The sequence below is a fragment of the Aquarana catesbeiana genome, linkage group LG07 (assembly GCF_042186555.1).
Source record: "Aquarana catesbeiana isolate 2022-GZ linkage group LG07, ASM4218655v1, whole genome shotgun sequence".
Classification (NCBI taxonomy): Eukaryota; Metazoa; Chordata; class Amphibia; order Anura; family Ranidae; genus Aquarana; species Aquarana catesbeiana.
Window position 1 is genome coordinate 102,226,272 of NC_133330.1, and position 13,868 is coordinate 102,240,139.

The 13,868-nt window shown below is 42.6% G+C and overlaps 1 protein-coding gene across 2 annotated transcripts in view; it reads left to right on the forward strand.

Moving 5' to 3' along the window:
• The window catches only part of SYNGR1 (synaptogyrin 1), an 89,498-nt gene that overhangs the window by 25,141 nt on the left and 50,489 nt on the right, over window positions 1-13,868 (forward strand). For both annotated transcript variants that reach the window (XM_073592547.1, XM_073592548.1), the window contains exon 2: window positions 13,521-13,758. In XM_073592547.1, the coding sequence (XP_073448648.1) occupies window positions 13,521-13,758 (238 nt within the window). The remainder of the gene's footprint in view (window positions 1-13,520; window positions 13,759-13,868) is intronic.

The window sequence follows — 13,868 nt, forward strand, 5'->3', positions numbered from 1 at the left end:
GAAAGCTTATCTAAATAGAAGAACAAACTAATATTGCAGATTTCCAGTGCTTAGATGATCCATCCTAGCTGATGAGTATCAGAATAGGAAGTGTACAAAGGTGGCATTTAAAACCTGATGAAGGCTCTGATCAATCTACACTATTAAGCTCTATAAACAAGCATTTTTAACAATCTTATCACTGGCAGATCCGGGGAAAAAACATGGGTGGGTGGACCTTTTATTTCTGGACCGCCATTTATAAAAGAGAGAGAGAGAGAGAGAGAGAAAGAGAGACTAAGCGTGGGTATACACATTACAGTCTGATTGTACAATCCCCTTTTTAGATTTCTCTTTTTAAATTTTCCAAAACTATCAGGACAAACCTATACAATCCAACTTGTATTCAATAGCACAGGCCTTTTATAAAACATAGTTGCTTATAGATCTTAGAGGAGGTCCACCCACCCCTGCAAAAATTAAAAGCCAGCAGCTATACATACTGCAGCTGCTGACTTTTAATAGGAGGCTTGGGGTCCAACGATGTCAGGTGCTGCCGCCGCCATTGCCGGTAAGGGAACCCGGCAGTGTACCATTACGGCTTCACGCTGGGTTCCTACTGCGCATGAGCGAGGCACTGCTGCGTTCTCCTACTGGCCTGATGGTGAGGAAAGGAGGAGGGAGCCGAGCTATGACGTAATTCCCAGCGGCCTGGACTCCTGCAAGTGGGGACAGGATACCATTTCAAAGACAGGTATCCGCTCCCCCTCCCGAAAGGTGCCAAATGTGGCACCTGAGGGGGGAGGAGACAAATGAGCAGAAGTTCCACTTTTGGGTGGAACTGTGCTTTAAGGAGAATGTACAGTCTGAGTGTATAGCATATGGCCAGCTTAACAACAAAGTGGGCACACAGAGCAGCAAGGGGGCGTATTGACCACCAATGAAAACGCCACTTGCCAACAAACGATATGGGTCACACACCACAGGTAACCAACATTTAACCACTTCAAACCCGCGCTATAGCTGAAAGATGTCTACAGCGTGGCTCTGTTCCAGGAGGACGTCCATTAATGTCCTCCCAGATTCATGCTCCCCCTGGGGTGTGCATCTGGTGCGCTCTGTGATCTCTGTGTCCTTTTGGACACAACTGTTCACAGATCGTAGTAAAGGACAAATTGCAGTGGCCTTTCTACCATGTGATCAGCTGTGTCCAATCACAGCTGATCACATGTAAACACAGTTGCTGATTATCTGCATTCCTTTCCTAATGCACTATCACAGCACAAGGAAAGGAGAGCTGGTAACTGGCAATTGTGATGATTAGTGCCCTGATTATCTGTGTATATGTCCCATCAGTGCCTCATTATCGGTGCAGCCTATCGGTGCCCATTAGTGCAGCCCCATCAGCACACATCAGTGAAGGAGAAAAATTACTTATTTGCAAAATTGTATAACAAAGGTGTGTGTGTGTGTGTGTGTGTGCGTGCGCAGCCAGTGCATGTGCACTGAAGGAATGGCATACCGTCCTGTGCCGTGAACGACCGTTTCTTCAGAATACTGTGCCGTGACGTCATCGCAGCTCCGGCCACTCACACAGCCGGAGTCCGCGAACCCGGAAGGAAGACTGGGTGAAGATGGAAGGGCCTTCAGCAGTGTTGGCGTGTTACTGAAGGGCTTAATTTTAAGGCAGGTTTCACATAATGTGCTAGTATGTGATGCATACTAGCACATTATGGCATTTCCTTGCAGAATTAAAAAAAAGCGTGGTTTGCTACCGCTTTAAATGCTGGGATATTGCAAACTGATCGATATGATCTTTTAAAACAGTCATTATGCTGGAGATAGGCCTAGTGTTCCATCATTTCCTGTGTGCAAGGTCACATGCCAAATTAATGCAGCCCCCCCCCCCCCCCAATTGAATTACGACCGTCAATGTGACCAGTGCCTTGTGACACTCAGGAGTTCTTTGCTTCTGGGACAAATCTATTTCTTGTCTTACCCTAGTTAGTCTGAAGATTGTGAGTTTGGCCTGACCTGCAGAGCGGCCAATACTGAATGTATTAGTCATGCTGTATCACTCAGGATTATTAACTGCTTTGTTTTTAGAAGGGCGACTTTTATACTAAATTTTTGAAGTAAATTCTTGTAAAGTAAGTAGTCAATGCATATAAAATAGTCTTCTGGTCACTGTTAAAGTGCATGAACATGCCTGCCTGATTCACACTCTTAACACCTTTGCAACTCAAAGAAATTGCAGTTCTGTTTTACATACAGCCAGGTCCATAAATATTGAGACATAGACACAATTCTAATCTTTTTGGCTCTATACACCACCATAATGGATTTGAAATGAAACAAACAAGATCTGCTTTAGGCCCGTTCACACTTGTGCGATGCCAGACATCGCATGTAATTTGCAGCTCACTGCCGTTCACATTACATGCGATGTCTGTGCGGTGCAATATCAGCCATACAGATAGTATGGCTGATATCGCACCGCATTTGGTGCAAACACGCACAGGACCCTTTTTTCTGTTCGGACCAGAATTGGATCGCATGTCTGTTCACACATATGCGATCCGATTCATGTCCGACCTGTCAGTTCGCAGTGCAATATGCAAGCTGAACTGGGGTGTCGTTAACAATGTATTGACACTCCCCAGCGATTCGCATATGGTAGTGTGAACTGACATGTGAGTCAGTGTGATGTGGGAACCCACAGTGGATTCGCAGTGTTCTCGCATCGCACCAGTGTGAACCGGGACTCAACTGCAGACATTCAGCTTTAATTCGAGGGTATTTACATCCAAATCAGGTGAATGGTGTAGGAATTACAACAGTTTGTATATGTGCCTCACACTTTTTAAGGGACCAAAAGTAATGGGACTGATTAACAATCATCCATCAAACTTTCACTTTTTGCAAATCCTTTGCAGTTCATTACAGCCTGATGTCTGGAACGCATAGACATCACCAGACGCTGGGTTTCATCCCTGGTGATGCTCTGCCAGGCCTCTACTGCAACTGTCTTCAGTTCCTGCTTGTTCTTGGGGCATTTTCCCTTCAGTTTTGTCTTCAGCAAGTGAAATGCATGCTCAATCGGATTCAGGTCAGGTGATTGACTTGGCCTTTGCATAACATTCCATTTCTTTCCCTTAAAGTCTTTGGTTGCCTTCGCAGTGTGCTTCGGGTCATGGTCCATCTGCACTGTGAGGGGCCGTCCAATGAGTTCTGAAGCATTTTGCTGAATATGAGCAGATAATATTGCCCGAAACACTTCAGAATTCATCATGCTGCTTTTGTCAGCAGTCACATCATCAATAAATACAAGAGAAACAGTTCCGTTGACAGCCATACATGCCCACGCCATGACACTACCACCACCATGCTTCACTGATGAGGTGGTATGCTTTGGATCATGAGCAGTTCCTTTCCTTCTCCATACTTTTCTCTTCCCATCACTCTGGTACAAGTTGATCTTGGTCTCATCTGGATGTTTTTCCAGAACTGTGAAGGCTTTTTTAGATGTTTGGCAAACTCTAATCTGGCCTTCCTGTTTTTGATGCTCAGCAATGGTTTACATCTTGTGGTGAACCCTCTGTATTCACTCTGGTGAAGTCTTCTCTTGATTGTTGACTTTGACACGCATACACCTACCTCCTGGAGAGTGTTCTTGATCTGGCCAACTGTTGTGAAGGGTGTTTTCTTCACCAGGGAAAGAATTTTTCATCCACCACAGTTGTTTTCCGTGGTCTTCCGGGTCTTTTAGTGTTGCTGAGCTCACCGGTGTGTTCTTTCTTTTTAAGGATGTTGCAAACAGTTGATTTGGCTACACCTAATGTTTTTGCTATCTCTCTGATGGGTTTGTTTTGTTTTTTCAGCCTAATGATGGTTTGCTTCACTTATAGTGACAGCTCTTTGGATCTCATATTGAGAGTTGACAGCAACGGATTCCAAATGCAAATAGCACACTTGAAATGAACTCTGGACCTTTTATCTGCTCCTTGTAAATGGGATAATGAGGGAATAACACACACCTGGCCATGGAACAGCTGAGCAGCCAATTGTCCCATTACTTTTGGTCTCTTAAAAAGTGGGAGGCACATATACAAACTGTTGTAATTCCTACACCGTTCACCTGATTTGGATGTAAATACCCTCAAATTAAAGCTGAAAGTCTGCAGTTAAGGCACATCTTGTTTGTTTCATTTCAAATCCATTGTGGTGGTGTATAGAGCCAAAAAGATTTTAATTGTGTCTCTGTCCCAATATTTATTGACCCTAACTGTACTCTAACTGGTATAATGCTGAAAAACTAAAATGAACGCCTAGGAGCTTTGGAATTATTTTGAAGGGCCAACCAGCTGTCATTACCCTGAATGAGCTTCCATCTTATCCACAGGAATGAGATGGGTATTACTGGGAATGTATATTCTCTGTAACTACTACTTTGTTTCACTGTTGTTCTCATTTGTACTTGATTTAACCACTTACAGACCGGAAGATTTGGCTGCTTAATGACCAGGTCATTTTTTGCGATACGGCGCTGCGTCGCTTTTAACTGACAATTGCGCGGTCTTGCAACGCTGTACCCAAACAAATTTGACATCCAGCTTTTTTTTTTTTCCGACAAATAGAGCTTTTTTTTGGTGGTATTTGATCACCTCTGCATTTTTTTTTTTTTTTTTTTTTTTTTCATTTTTTGGCTATAAACAAAAAGAGCGACAATTTTGAAAGGCAAGCAATATTTTTTAACTTTTTGCTATAATATCCCCAAAAATGTTTTTAAAAAAAACAAATTTCTTCCTCAGTTTAGGCCAATATATATATTCTTCTTCTACATATTTTTGGTAAAAAAAATCGCAATAAGCGTATATTGATTAGTTTGCGCAAACGCATCTACAAACTATGGGAAAGATTTATGGATTTTTTTTTTTTTTTTTGCAGTACTGCGACATTGCGGCGGACAGATCGGACACTTTTGACACATTTTTGGAACCATTGACAATTATACAGCGATCAGTGCTATAAAAATGCACTGTTTACTGTGTAAATGTCATTGGCAGAGAAGGGGTTAACACTAGGGGGCGATCAAGGGTTTAAATGTGTGTTCTAACTGAGGGGATAGGACTGACTGGGGGAGGAGATGTATGATTGTTCCTACTTGTTAGGAACAAACGATATGTCTGTTCTGTCCTAAAAAAAAAAATCCCTGTTCCTGCTCTCGTACACATGATCGCGCGTGTCTGGCGGCGATCGCGTACGCTGACCATGCGCATCGGGTTCCCTGCCATGCAGCGGGTGTGCGCCTGCTATCGCCCTTAAAGGTACAGACATACCCATACAGCGTTTTGCGGGAACGACCACTTTGCCCTCCTCTAAACCCCCCCCCCCCCCCTGCTGCCTTTTGGGACTTGTGTGTGTCCCAGAAGACAACGGGGCCATTCAGAAAGCGCTGAAGCCTGAAGGCTTCACTGCTAGTTTCCCTTACTAGCAATGCTGGCACCTGCACCTGAAGCCAATGGACAAATCGGCTTGGGGTGCCAACATCGCCAGAAAACTGGGCAGGTAAGTGTCCTTATATTAAAAGTTAGCAGCTTTTAAATCCTTTTTTTAAATTTAGTTTTAGGGTGTTTTTTTTTTTTATATATATATATATATATATATATATATATATATATATATATATATATATATATATATATATATATATATATATATATATATATATATATATATATATATATATATATATATATATATATATATATATATATATATAGGCTGGAACTCTGCTTTTAAATAATATGTAATCCCAATATTTCATATTCCTGATACATGTCTGGTGTACCACGCACACACTTGACCCACTGTTCACTAGTGATTACTATTGTATTTTTCTTGTGTGGCAGAAATCCTTAATAAACTGTTTAAAAACAAAAAAAAAGTGATTGGGGTTACTTCAACCTTCAATATTTCAAGCAGTTGCAGTAAAAGCAGGAGACTGCTTGAATGCAATGTATTTTTTTTTTTTTTTTTTTTTCTAAATTGCAGTGCCTCTGATGTCATACTATCTTGAACAGCTGCTATATCTTTTATTGTCAGGTGTTAGGACACCATACTATTTGCAGTTGGAGACACAATTTTACTTCTTATAGTACAATCGTTTAGGGTTGTCCCGATACCACTTTTTTAGGACCGAGTATAAGTACCGATACTTTTTTTCAAGTACTCGCCGATACCGATTACCGATACTTTTTTTTAAATGTCACGTGACAGTTTTTTTTTTTTTTTTTAACAGTGCTTGCTTTTTTTGGGGGGGGGGGGGGGGGGGTGAACGTTGTATGTGTGTGTGTTTTTTTTTTTTGGTTTTTTTTTACAATTTTTATTTTTTACAATAATATTTTTTTATTCTTTATTGTTTTTTTTTTTTTTTAATCAGCCCTTTTGGGGGGCTTTGGTGAGATATCAGGGGTCTTAACAGACCTCTAATATCTCCCCCTTGAGACAGAGAAAGAGACAGAGGATAGAGATTCCCCAGTCCCTTTCTCTGCAGCCTCAGCTGCACTGAAAATGAATGGAGAGAAGACAGCGGCTCCTCTCCATTCATAAACTAACACATCGTAATCACAGGAGATTACAATGTATCAGTTATGTGAATGGACAGAGTCAGCTGACTCTGTCTATTCACAAAGGAAGGAGGAGGAGGACGGAGGGGGACAGAGAAGGAGAGAGGAACGGAGGGGGAGAACGGAGGGGGACAGATAAGGAGAGAGGAACGGAGGGGACAGCGGAGAGGCACAGATAAGGAGAGAGGAATGGAGGGGACAGCGGAGAGGCACAGATAAGGAGAGAGGAACGGAGGGGGACAGCGGAGAGGCACAGAGGAACGGAGGGGGCACGGAGGAGGATGCAGTGACAGTCAGCTGTGAGCGATCACCGCTTTATGTCACTAAAGCTGGTGAAAGCGCTGGGGGAGAATCTTGTAACTCCCCCAGGCGCCGATCACAGCTGTCTTCTAGGTATCGGGGGAAGCATCGGGAGCATTTGCCCGAGTACAAGTACTTGGGCAAATGCTCGGTATCGGTGCCGATACCGATACTAGTATCGGTATCGGGACAACCCTACAATCGTTGAATGATGGACTACCTCACGGGAAATGCTTTCACCTACACATACATGTGATCTATTTACAGCAACTAAACAAAGTGCAAGCTATACCTATTAAAGATGAGCTCCAGGTATGGATAGTTTATACAAAGTTTTATTGGTTCAGCTTAGACCAATGGAACTATGTTTATACTATACCTGGCCGATGCCCATGGAAAATCACTGTAGTAGATCCTATTACTCCAGTGATCTCCGCTAGCTTCCAGGTCCCATGCCGAGCGACTGGCCCAATGCTTTCTGAGCACAGGAGGTCGGCCGCTTGGTATTGGTTCCGTGCCATACAGTGAATGCTTATTGCATTCACTGTATGGCATTGCAAGATACCTCTAAAAGGTTTTGCAATTAATATAATATACATTTTTATATAAACCCTTCTTTCCGTCCTTTTATTTTATCTATTTTTCCCAAAATTTGATTGCAGAATCGAAAATACTTTTTAAGGAAAACGCCAACAATTATTTATGATATGTATTCTCTGAAAATACTTTTTTTTTTTTTTTTTCCTGTGGTATACATTTCTTGGTAAAAGTTTCTTTATGAATATGACCTGATACAGTATATGCAGCACTATGAGTTTACTGTAAAAGATGCTGGGCAGTCAGCTATCCTGTATTTAAAATAGAGACGAGTGAATTAATATTTTACACTGTTTGTAGACATTCAATGCCTCGTTTTTTTTTTTTGTTTTTTTTTCACATCATCCGATACCAGCCCTTGGGGTGCAAGACCTGTGCAGCCTACATGTGCTTTATAATAGCCAGACTTTTAGCACTACTAGTGGAATTCTTTGTTCTATCCTATTGTATACATACACTTATCTTTTTTTTTTATATGTTACACAGGATCTTAGTCTTATGCCGTGGACACATGGTCGGACTTTTCGACCGGACTGGTCCGATGGACGCCAACGGACCAAAGCCGGCGGACAATCCGATCGTGTGTGGGCTTCACCGGACCTTCAGCTGACTTTTCCAGTCATAAATCTGACGGACTTTAGATTTGGAACATGCTTCAAATCTTTACCTCGTAACTCCGTAAGACCCAGAAATCCGCTCGTCTGTATGCTAGTCCGACGGACAAAAACCCACGCTAGGGCAGCTATTGGCTACTGGCTATCAACTTCCTTATTTTAGTCCGGTCGTACGCTATCACGTATGAATCCGTCTGACTTTTGTGTGATCATATGTAATTAAGTCCGTTCGTTAGAAAGTCCGTCGAAAGTCTGCCGGACGGGCTGTCGGACTTTTGTAGCCGAAAAGTCCGACCGTGTGTACGCGGCATTAGACCATGAGTTATGCAGCTACCTTCATGTGATTGGACACTGGCAAACAAAGCTGTAATGGCAGCCTTAGCATGACCTCTCCCACTCCCTGCAAGCCTCTGTGTCACTAGTCACTGCAACTTCCACTGTACAGCCTTCAGTTTGCTCCCTTGGGCGCTGTACTCAGACTCTTCCTAGAAGAGGATGCAAGCCTGGGTCCTTATGCCAGTGGAACCCTGTCCCTGAACATTCCCAAATGAGTATGCTCACTGAAAAGGCACCACAGGACCGCTGTGGTTCAGTGCTATCGGCCTATCCAAGAGCACGGGGTGCTGCTGCAGTTGTTAGGAGTTAAATATGAGGTGCCAAGCATGCAACCAGGCAATATTAACCAATGTTTGAATTTGGAACCTTTTCTTATTCCCCTCTGTGGTCCGCGCTTCAAAGTTGCCTCTGCACCTGTACGGTCTGTCTCGTGACGTGGCAAATTATGAAATCTCCAAATGCAGCCCACAATTCTATTCTTTAATGGGATAATAATGAAGCTGCTTTGCTGGTGATACTGATGGATTTTTTGCAAACTAATTTTCAAACGCTTTTTTTCTAGTGATATCAAGAATAATATGTGTGGTGTGTGTTTTTTTTTTTTTTTTTTTTTTGGTGCAAGTTACCACAACACCATTATCCCCTAGTTTTTAAGAACAAAGATACAACTATGCTGGACAGTGGATCCTGTTCACTAGAAGCTACTCTTGCAGGGAGTCATTGCTCCGGTGTCAGAAAGCAGTTTCAGGGGTTCTTCTCCAATCTGTTCACTGCCCCCAAGGCAAAGGGAGGCATTCTCCTCATACTGTATGTAAAGATTCTTTACCGGTTCCTTAAGATTCAAATATTCTGTATTGAATCTGCAAGGTCAGTTATTGATTGCCTTCAGCCAGGGTATTTTCTGTGCCTATTTGCACATCTCCATCTCTCTCCCCCACATCAACTCTACCTATGTTTTTTCTATAGACAGTACCAGTTTATTGCCCTTCCATTTGGCCTGTCCACGGCACCTTTTGGTCTTCCCTAAGATTTGACCTTCTGTCCTAGCTTTGCTGTGCTCTCAAGGCATCCCTATCATGGGATATCTGGACAACTTCCTCTTAAAGGAACAGGCCTTGTCAGCCAATGTCCATTTTCAGAGGTCAAGATGCATCCTAAATCTCCAGAAGTCCACGCTGGAACTAGCCTACTGTTAGGAGTATCCAGGCCTGATTTTTCTCCTCATAAACAGGTTTCTGGCCCTCAGCTCCCACATTGCACTAAACACTCCATCATTCCATTTTGCACGAGGGGCTTGGGCCTGCTAGTACCCTCCAAGTCAGTACCATACACCTAATTTCACTCCAAGCCCTTGCATATCAATAATGTGACAATGTGACTTGCCCTAGCCTGATGGATTTCCAGCTCAGTGCTGAAATCAGGGAAGTCCTTTTCTCCTGATGTCTTGGAATATGCTTACAACAGATGCCAGCCTGTCCTGGATGCCCAGCTCCCAATCAGCATCCTTAAACTAAGGGCAATTTGATTGTTCCTGCCATGCCATGCTGGACTTCCTGGACTATGAGGCCACCTGACCAGGATTCAGTTGGACAATGCCATGCCTTACATCAACCATCAAGGGTACAAACTCGTGTAGCTGTAAAGAAATGCAAACCTCATTCTAGTATGGGCGGAACTCCATGTTCCAGCCCTGTCCACAGTGAACATTCCAGGCATGGCAAAGTTTGCAGACAGACTTTTTCACTTTTTAGCAACTGGGTCCAGGGGCGTAGTCTCCACCAGGAGATGTTTCAAAGACTTCTGTGGCAGGTAAGGGATCCCAGATGTTGAACCTGGATGCCAGAAGATATGCAACAAGCTTAACAGATCATTCCATGGGGACATCAAAGTTATTTATGCCCCCCTTGCTTTGCAAGATGAAGAGAGAGGGTATTCTTACTGGGAGTGGTACTCTTCTATCCCAGGTGTGGTCTATCATCCTGATTCTGTCACTAGCTTTAAAGGCATCGCATTTAAAGCTCAAGTCCTGAGAGACAGGGGCTTATTAGATTCAATAATCCCTATACTACTGAAAGCTAGAATCCACTTCCAATAATGTTTATCATAACACCTGGTTGGCCTATTTTGCATGGTACTAGCAATTCCTAGTCAATCTCAAAGTGCTCTGTAAGATGTATCCTATCTTTCCTCCAGTCTGGTTTGAATCAGCCTTTGACCTTAAATGCCATCAGGGGTTAAACCACAGCTCCAGCCATTCTTCTCCAGAGAGTGCTTGCCTCTCACACTTTGAAGGCTTTTGTGCAGGTAATGCTCACTTTGTTCCTCATGCATGCTCCCCAGTGATGCTGTGGAATCTCCACTTGGCTTTGTCAGTTCTTTTTGAAACCACCCTTCATCAGGGTTACCCCCCTGTCTTAACTTGCTAACAAGGAAACCTTCCTAGTTGCTATCACCTCTGTGAGTCATGTCTTGGGGGGGTCTCACCCTTATCCTAAAAGGAACCTAGGGTCACATGAGCCTCTGGCAATTATGGCCTTTTTTTAAATTTTCTGTTTTCCCAAGGCAAGGTGGCCCTCTTTTTACCCTAACCAGGACATTGTGCTTCCCTTCTAATGTTCTGATCTTAAAAATTCCGGGGAGGTTTCTCTCCACTGTCTGGATGCGATCCATGCTGCAAGTCTATTTCTCTGGCCTCCTTTTTAGATATTCAGATTCTATTTGGCATTCCGGAGGGTTCCCGGAGGGAACTTTTTGCCTCTCGTTTTCACTATTGCTAGGTGGATTTGATAAGTTATTATTTGAGCCTATGGTCTGAAGATTAAGGTTCCTCCATATTTACTCTTTTACTGACGTAATATGTTGGCAGCACACACATTACACACACTCCCAACTGCTGCATGTAAACCTCACAAGCCGACTGTCTGTCTGTTTTCAGAGAAATGTGATCCGACGGCTCTACAGCCTCCTGATTTTTGCTTTCACAGACCCCGGGAATGGGATCAGCATGGAGGGTACTGGCAGGTAAAAGGGAGCGAGACCAACAAACCTCAATCAGTTCTTCAGTGGCAAACAATTTTAAGCAGGGGGAGGGGAGTACTATAGTTACACCCAAGCTTGTAAATCCCCCCCCCCCCCCCCCCTCTATTTCTGTAGAGAGGAGGAAGCTGTTCTGTATTCTCATTCCCGGTATTTGTCTTCTGGTGAACTTCTTTATGGCCTGGTGCTCAAACAGGTGCATCATTTGCATTTGTTGACCTGTGGGTAGTTACACTTTTTTTTTTTTTTTATTTTACACCTTCAGAGGACGATATTCTTTTGGTTTAGAAATCTCTTGAAATATAGAAAATGGTGTGGGTTTTTTTTGTTTTTTTTGTTTTTTAAGCCCTATTGAACTAGGGGTGTTGGACATCTGCAAAGTAACCACTGCTTCCAAAAACAATAAGGTTCCTTCTCATCAGCATGCTGGCAGGGGACAGGCTTTTGTACTCTGACTATAGCTACTTCAAGAAAAAAAAGACTTGCACAATTTTTTATTTTTGATGTACCTAACATATATTTAGCTGATTTGTGTTTTAATCTTTGTCTTTTTTTTTGTTTGTGCACATATACACATGAAAAAACAGAAGGGTCAAAATGAGGCAAGGGGGGAGAGACCCAAGATCTATGAAGAGAAACAAAAATAGGCATCCAAGAAGGATAACAAATATTGTGCCAGGGAGATCGCAGATAGGAGGCAAATTTAGAGGAATGTCGAAAGTGATTCCAGATCAACCAGATCAACTCATCAGTTTTATCTGTCTCCCAAGAGATCAGCCTTTCTAGATGACCAATAGAGTCCATTTCAAAGGCCCAATCCACAAAGGATGGGGATAGTGGTGTCCCCAGCTAAATCATAGTAGAGGTGAAGTATTTTGTCCCAGAAAGTAGTAGTGCTCCAAATGTGAGTCATGGTGCCTGAGGCCTTAAAACATCTCCAGCAGGTATTTGAAATGGACAGGTCTTTTTTTATGTAAAGTAGTAGGGCAGCGATACCACCTGGCGAGGATCTTATAATTGTGCTCTAGAAGATATCGAGGTCCTAAGTAAATGTCAAAACTTGGAATATTAAGTTCCTATTCCCATTTAACAATGAATGGTGGGCCATGTGGTAGGGCGGTCTTCAGCAAAACTTTGGTATATAAGAGATAAGGGGTGTAAAGGCCTGTCAGACTGAGTTAGCAAGCTTTTGAAATCCAGTAAGTGGTCTGGTTAGAGTAGTTGTAGGTATATTAACGGCAAGGTAATGGCGAAGTTGAGAATATTATCTAAGCCGTGGCCTGGTTATGAGCAGACCCTAGTGACACTGGGAACAATGTACCATTCTGCAGGGTGTGACATAGTAGTGGTTTGTCTTCCTTATTCCAAATAAGAAAGCGAGATTGATAAAGAGTAGGAGGAAATGCAAGAGTCTCAAAAGGCGGTGATAATGCGCCAGGTCTTGACATGAGTAAACCCTTCCCTACATAAGAGTCCTAAGCACGGAGAGTAGAAACCACCAGGAGGGGTAAGACCTCCGTGCGTGGTCTGTGTTTTAGGTCGGTCCATAGTAGGGACATGATGTCAGGAGTGAGAATGTCGTGTGTGGTTTTTTTTTTTTTTTTCTAGGACAATCCATAATTTTGAGTCCCGGCTATCGTACCAATCAAGGATTCTGAAAAAGCAAGATGATTTATGGTATAGGAGTATGTGAGGTAAAGTCACCCCACCTCTCGATTTAGGCAGAGCGTGGAGCGATGAATCCTGTTTTTTTTGTGACTTAATTACATATTAGTGTGTTGACACAAGTAAAGAACATGGAGTGGGAAGCTTTTGGAACCGTTTGAAAAGTATATAGCAATTTGGGTGGTATGTCCATTTTAATGACATATGGCCAAACCAATATTTAGCTGATTTAAACTGAAACTTGAATTGTGCTTTTAAACGTCAATTTCTTATGAAGCTACAAATATTTAATAAATGCTATGTCGAGAATACTTTACGTAACTGATCCTATATTTCAGCATTTTCTTTTGTTTGTGTGTTGCAGGTTTTCTCCATAGTGGTCTTTGGTTGCATAGTTAATGAGGGATATATTAATCTTTCAACTGAGGAGGAGGAGCATTGCATTTTCAACCGAAACCGAAGTGCCTGCACTTATGGAGTGTCCGTAGGGGTGCTGGCGTTCCTTACCTGCACTCTGTATCTGGCCGTTGATGTTCACTTTCCACAAATAAGCAGTGTCAAAGACCGAAAGAAAACCGTGATATCTGATATTGCTGTGTCTGGTGAGCAGAAAATCTCATTTATTAATCTTCTTCTTCTTCTTCTTCTTCTTCTTATTAATTATTATTATTATTATTATATCTATTTTTATGTCTTATAAAGAAAAGAAACT